Below are 2,563 nucleotides of genomic sequence, written 5' to 3'. Positions count from 1 at the left end.
TACTTTGTGGGGAGTCGCTGATAGGTAATACCTTAGGGGCTCCATGACTGGGATATTTAAGTTGGGCCTGCCTGGAGGAGGGTTCCATATCACAGTGATAAATGTCACTGAAGGGTTGTATCAGCTCAACCAAGAGAAGCAGGCCACTTGCTTCTTGACATTTCAAGTAATTTTAAAAGAGGAACCTAGTTTTGACCTAAAAAATCACTCTGTAGATTAACTTTGATGCCACCTATACACATAGGCACACACCATTCCCCACCCACAGAGGACTTCTGGGTCCCTCCTCGGCTGTTTTTACATCAATTTTATTCTTACTTGTATCTTTACAGAAAATGGCACAAAAGCACAGGTTTAGAATACCTAGAGGTTATTACAGTTCCATATTTCAAACAGCTCAATATCAAGATTTTCTTCTCACTCTATGTACATTATTTACACACCAGGGCTACAGTCTAACATTGTCGAACCAGCAGAGGACAAAGACAAGATCTGGGGTGGGGAAGGGTGTTTCCATAAATGGGATGAAGAAATCAACTTTCGATAGAGAATTAAAATTGCAACTCAGTGTCTCAGGCCTTTCTCTTGCAAGTATCCCCCGCCATGATGGGTGGGGAAGTAGAAAAAAAATGTCATGGGGTGAGAGGGCTCATGCCTGGCCTGGGAGTATGGTCCAGTGGGCTCCACCAAGCTGTGTTCCCATTGCTCATGCAAAAGTGAAAGGGCAGAGTGGAAGGAGCAGCTGCAGAGAGGCCATAGTTACTGATAGGCCTACTCCTCAGCAGAAGGGAGCCCTAGTCCCTTATTTCAACATGGCTCCTGGGTCTGTCTTATTCTAGTTGACATACTTCCCAGCATACACCTGGCATGGTATGAGGGCTTGCAGCTTTATCTGGCTTAACACTGGCTCCTGTTTTGCTTTCCTTTGAACCTTTTCCCCTTCCTTTCTTGCGACCCATCCATGATGCATATTTATGGCTCAGTGCCATTCCAGGCTTAGGGATGGCCTGGGTCAAGTTGAGGCCAGATCTGTGGTTTCCTAGCTGCACTGCTTTTCTCCAAGCAGGCAATGCTTGGAGTAGTTTGCTAGAAGCCCTAGGCAAAGGATGCTCTGCACAGCAGGTCAAGGTCATGGCAGTATATGGGGAAAGTTGGAATGCTTCAGAAATACAGGTACAGGATCCAAGGACTCTGGTAGGGGACCTGGGCTCCCCAATAATGCAGTGAGCCACAATATTTATGAGACGGGCCTCCTCCCTGCAGGGCATAGGACCTGGACCCAGTAAAGGTCTTATACATGGGCACATGTGCTGTTGGCACCTGTGATGAGGAGGAACCCATGGGGCAGGTTGGGCATGGAGAAGGCGGGTTCCTGAGGGTGGCTCAAAGGCTCAGGCTGAGACTTCCCAAGTTCAGTCTGGAAGGTGGGTAGCATTGGAGGGAGGGATGGAGGACGTAGAGGTAGTGTGCGTGGGCCTGCGGGACAGTATATTTTCTACGCAGCAGAAACCCAGGCCCAGGTCCCCCAGAAGGAACAGGCTGAGGGAAGATTTGCTGAGGATTGGGGTGCTCAGGACATTGGAGCTGAAATGCAGAGATACTCAATCCATGTCACGGCTGTCTGGCAGGCTATGCGTTGGCAGCGATGGACTTTAGGCATGTGCCGAGCAGAATCCAAAGAGGTGAGGAGCTGGGAAGGGGGCCCTTCAGAGCCAGAGAACAGAGCAAGGGGTGGATTTGGACAGCAAGAGTTGCCAAGAGATTGAGAGAAAGGGGCTTGAGGGGATGGCCGGGGCAGCAAGTGGGCTTCTGAGGCAGGGATGTTGGGATGAGGAGGGTGCTGGAGAGTCAGGACTACATCAGGAGGTCTCAGCAGGGTCCAAAGCTGAGGCCAGAAATGACCTGTGCCTGGAGTCAATGGGGGTAATCGAGGGCCTGTGGGGCAGGTGAGGGTGGCAGAGAACCTCCCCGCACCACTGGGGCCAAGAGGAACACAGTCTTGGGTGCCTGAGCGCCCCTTGACCTAAGCCATGTCCTCAAGTTGTGATGGACTCAGCTTCTCGGCTGGCCTGTCTTCTTCCACGGCCTCTTCCTCCTCTGCCTCCTCTGCATTCCGGGCCAGGCTGTCTGGCCCAGACAAAGTCCCCAGCACTTTGGTGCTGTGCTCCTGAGCTTTGGCTCGGAGCGCTGCGATGCTGTTCTCCCTCAGTTCCTCCTGGGAGATGGCTGCCTGGGCGTCGGGGCCCCGCTCTTCCTGCTCCATCTTGTCAAGCTTGGGCAGGGCCTGGCGTTCCACCTCTGGCTTCCTCCCCGACTCGGCTGCTGCCTCCAGTGACTTTTTGTGCATCCCTAAAAAGAATTGTTGGTATTCGGGTTTAGAAAAGCGCCTGGGAAAGCCATCTTGAACTGAAAACAGCAAAGATAGAGAGAGGCCAGAATTAAGGACAAGCAGAAAGCCTTGCTTCACACACGCCAGTCACGCAAGTCCCAGGGCTGGGCCAGGGTCAGGGGACAGAAAGAGCGGGGGGGGGGGGGGGGGTGCGTAGGGTTGGGCAGGCCAACA

The 2,563-nt window shown here is 52.6% G+C and overlaps 1 protein-coding gene across 2 annotated transcripts in view; it reads right to left on the bottom strand.

Annotated features, from left to right (window-relative positions):
- Positions 1–348: 348 nt before the first annotated feature.
- The window catches only part of Vsx2 (visual system homeobox 2), a 19,919-nt gene continuing 17,704 nt past the window's right edge, over positions 349–2,563 (bottom strand). Inside the window, exon 5 of one of the 2 annotated variants that reach the window (XM_015489546.2) lies at positions 349–2,406. In XM_015489546.2, coding sequence (XP_015345032.1) covers positions 2,024–2,406 — 383 coding nt within the window. In that variant the 3' untranslated portion in view covers positions 349–2,023. The remainder of the gene's footprint in view (positions 2,407–2,563) is intronic. The other variant, XM_015489552.2, reaches the window with a different exon arrangement.

The sequence above is a fragment of the Marmota marmota genome, unplaced genomic scaffold (assembly GCF_001458135.2).
Source record: "Marmota marmota marmota unplaced genomic scaffold, marMar, whole genome shotgun sequence".
Taxonomy (NCBI): Eukaryota; Metazoa; Chordata; class Mammalia; order Rodentia; family Sciuridae; genus Marmota; species Marmota marmota.
This window is presented reverse-complemented; position numbering and strand designations above follow the sequence as displayed.